We start from the raw sequence: 3209 nt of genomic DNA on the forward strand, positions 1-3209 counted from the left end.
TACAGTTAAATTATATGTTTATCAAATAAAATCTAATGTTACAACTAATCGAGGATCCCTTTAAAGAACATTTCTGTCTTTTGCATCGTTGTATTGCTGTTGTATGTTCTTACTGCGCTCCTGGAATAACAAACATCTTTTTTATTTATGGAAGAACATTATGTGGGGTTTTTACAGTGTATGACCATCAGAGTTTATAAATTATGGCTGTGAAACAATGTGTCTAACAGGACTGAGCCTCTATCTGAGGCTGCACAGACTGTCTTTTAGGACACAGTATCTTAGAGAAAGCCCTTCGGAAGCTGCTGTGGCACAGAGGATACAGGAACGGGTTGATGGCTGAGTTCAGCCAAAGAAGCCAGAATGTAATCTCGTACCAATAATCTGCCACACATTCACCGCCGCAGGCTGCACGGATGATCATCAGTAGAGTGTACGGAGCCCAACATATTCCAAAGATGCAGACTATGATGGCTAAAGATTTGGCAATCTTTTTGTCTCTGGAAAGACGTGATCCTGGAGTCCTCCGGCCGGGAGCCATGCAGGAGGCCGTGGGCTGAAACAGCCTGGAGTTTTTCCTGTGAGGAGAGAATTTCTCTCTCTGAACAAAGATCTGACTGGTGTCAGGGCACTCGCTGGAGGAGGGCGACAGTATGTCCTCGTCCTCAATTACCGCAGAGATGGCTGCCGGCTCGCTAGACATGACCTTCCTGGTCTTAACGAAGAACACGGACCAGCCAGCTCCATCCTTGTGCTTCTTCAACTTCTTCCTGGGCTTGACGTCCTCCTCGGGGCAGGCGTTCCCGTTCTTGTTCCTGCGATGGATGTTCAGGTAAATGCTGAGGTTAAAGAAGGCCACYGAGACGAACGGGGTGAAGAACTCAAAGGTAGAAGCGCTGAGGAGGAAGTACCAAGTGAAATAAAACTCTGCGTAGCATTCATGGGCCGGAACGATGCTCTGACCCACGATGGCCTCCCAGAAGATGATGGCAGGACCGTACAGGAGGAAGGCCAACACCCAGACCGCCCCCATCTTCAGCACGGCCTGGCGGGTGATGTTCCTCTGAGCTCGGTATTTCACCTGAAACAGAGGAGAGGAGGTGCAGATGAAATCGGCAGCTGAGCTCTTTGAACCTCAACTCTGCCTCATTAGCTGCGTTTCCATTKACCATGAAAATGCGCAAATTAGAATTTCGAAAATAAATTTGCTCAATGGAAACACGTCATTTTTTTTTTAAATTACGTTTTTCAACAAAATATTTTTGCCCTAGGATGAGGTGGTTTTTCGGCCGTATCGAAATTGGTGTTTTTCACAAATTTTTCTGCAATGGAAACACTTTTTTCACATCACGGGAGTCACGTGATCAAGAACCGGTTGTTTCTACTGGTGAAAAAGACGAAGAAGAAGAAGATAATAGGAAGAAGAAGTAGTAGTAATACAGAAGTAACAAAAGAAAATAGTAAACTCAGCGACTACAATTTCCCAGAAACACAGCATACGTAGCSGCTCCCAAGTAGRGACTTGTCKCTGGAAAGCCTCGATAAAAGACGCCGACGTCTCCTCTGATGATGAGCGCTAGTGTCGCGGTGTGTTTACATCCATCGCCGCCATGTTTGTAATGACATCGCAAGAACAAACGTATTCATGTGTGACTTTAATAGCATTTCTTACTGAAACATCGCAATTGTGAAACTGTGTTTTTCGACATTAACAGAATATCGACAAAGTTTTGCGCACATTTGCAATGGAAACGCAGCTATTGTTGGTGGCACAGCTGCCTGAACACAACACGCTGCCTTCTGCTTCAAATAAAGCCTTCATYGTGTCGTAGTGGAGCTGAAGAGGGATGCTGCTGCAAATAAAACCCACTCATGATGCACTCACTCCACGGTGTGTCACTGAAGCCAAAGAGAGCAGGGGAATGTTGGGCTGAGAGCCACATTCACTGCAGCAGCACGCCTCTGAAAGAGACATCTGCTGCACCTCCTCTCAGACTCAACTGTCATTTAGAAGGGTTCCTCTGCTTGCTGCTCTTTCTTTTGTTCTTCTTATCTTCTTGTTTTTTGTTAATTAAAAACCATGAACTGCCTCTGTATGGTTGCAGCAGCTGGGTATTTCACTGATGCTGCTCGTGGGGAGAGCAGAAGAAACACGCTGACTAACAATCATAATGACATAGCGCCTCTTTATGATAATTGGAGCTGGCCTTAATCTCGAGTGTTGCTACAAACGCAAAGGCACTTGGACTGTAAATGAAAGAGACAGGCTGCTCTCTGCAGATTGAGATGAAAACTATATCAGTTTTCATCTCTGGCCATCAAGAAGCATCWGTCAAAACTGGATTCTGTCAGGAAACAGCCGAATGAAACGATTCTCTTAAACATGGGAATTCAATCTAGACTAAATTTTAAATATCTCAGATTATGAGAAAAAAAACTCTCATGGAAAATTTCCAGCTGTTTCCAACAAACTTTTCAAAAACAATGTCTTTGTGACCAAAAGGATTAGACATGTACTTGAAAAAAAAATCCTCTAACAAATTTGAACTAACGTTTGTTAAGTAAATTTAAATGCTACAAATTCATGTAATATTTACTCATCATTATCTAGTAAAAGTTATTAAGAGTATAGTTAAAGATTTGTGAATAAATCAGGTAAATTTTACTTAATTTGCTCAATTAAATCTTATAACATGCACTTGATCAAATTAAGTAAAATTTACCTGATTTATTCACAAATCTTAACTATATTCTTATTAAGTTCACTAGATAATGATGAGTAAATATTACATGAATTTTTAGCATTTAAATTTACTTAACAAAAGTAAGTGCAAATTGTTACGAGGATTTTTTATAGTAAAGCTTACAAGTTCTTTATAACAGTGCACATGCGTCAAGCACAATATTGCTGCGTGACACCTCACAGCTACAGAGAGAGAGGTGTAGCTCATGTTGTAGTTCAAGACTTCATCAGGTGGGAGTTTTGAAGAACCTTTATTGGATTCTTCTTCATGAACAACACAGACAAAGGTTCACTCACAGGTTTTATTAATGACTAGGCCTACCACTCTCGCTTATGGTTACTTCTGCTGAACGGTTTAACACAAGTTAATGAACACACAAATTAGAGTAACACAACAGACTAATTGCTGAGAGAACAATGTTAAGCGATTCCTTAAAATGATTTAACAACAACATGAATCCTACCC

At 41.5% G+C, this 3209-nt stretch overlaps 1 protein-coding gene across 1 annotated transcript in view; it reads right to left on the reverse strand.

The window, feature by feature from the left end:
- Window positions 1-24: 24 nt before the first annotated feature.
- Window positions 25-3209, reverse strand: part of LOC106532000 (histamine H3 receptor) — a 7266-nt gene continuing 4081 nt past the window's right edge. Inside the window, exons 3-4 of the mRNA XM_014027975.1 lie at window positions 912-1081; window positions 25-815 (exon numbers count right to left, since the gene is read on the reverse strand). Coding sequence (XP_013883429.1) covers window positions 224-815; window positions 912-1081 — 762 coding nt within the window. The 3' untranslated portion in view covers window positions 25-223. The remainder of the gene's footprint in view (window positions 816-911; window positions 1082-3209) is intronic.

Source organism: Austrofundulus limnaeus, unplaced genomic scaffold (genome assembly GCF_001266775.1).
Source record: "Austrofundulus limnaeus strain Quisiro unplaced genomic scaffold, Austrofundulus_limnaeus-1.0 Scaffold705, whole genome shotgun sequence".
Lineage (NCBI taxonomy): Eukaryota > Metazoa > Chordata > Actinopteri > Cyprinodontiformes > Rivulidae > Austrofundulus > Austrofundulus limnaeus.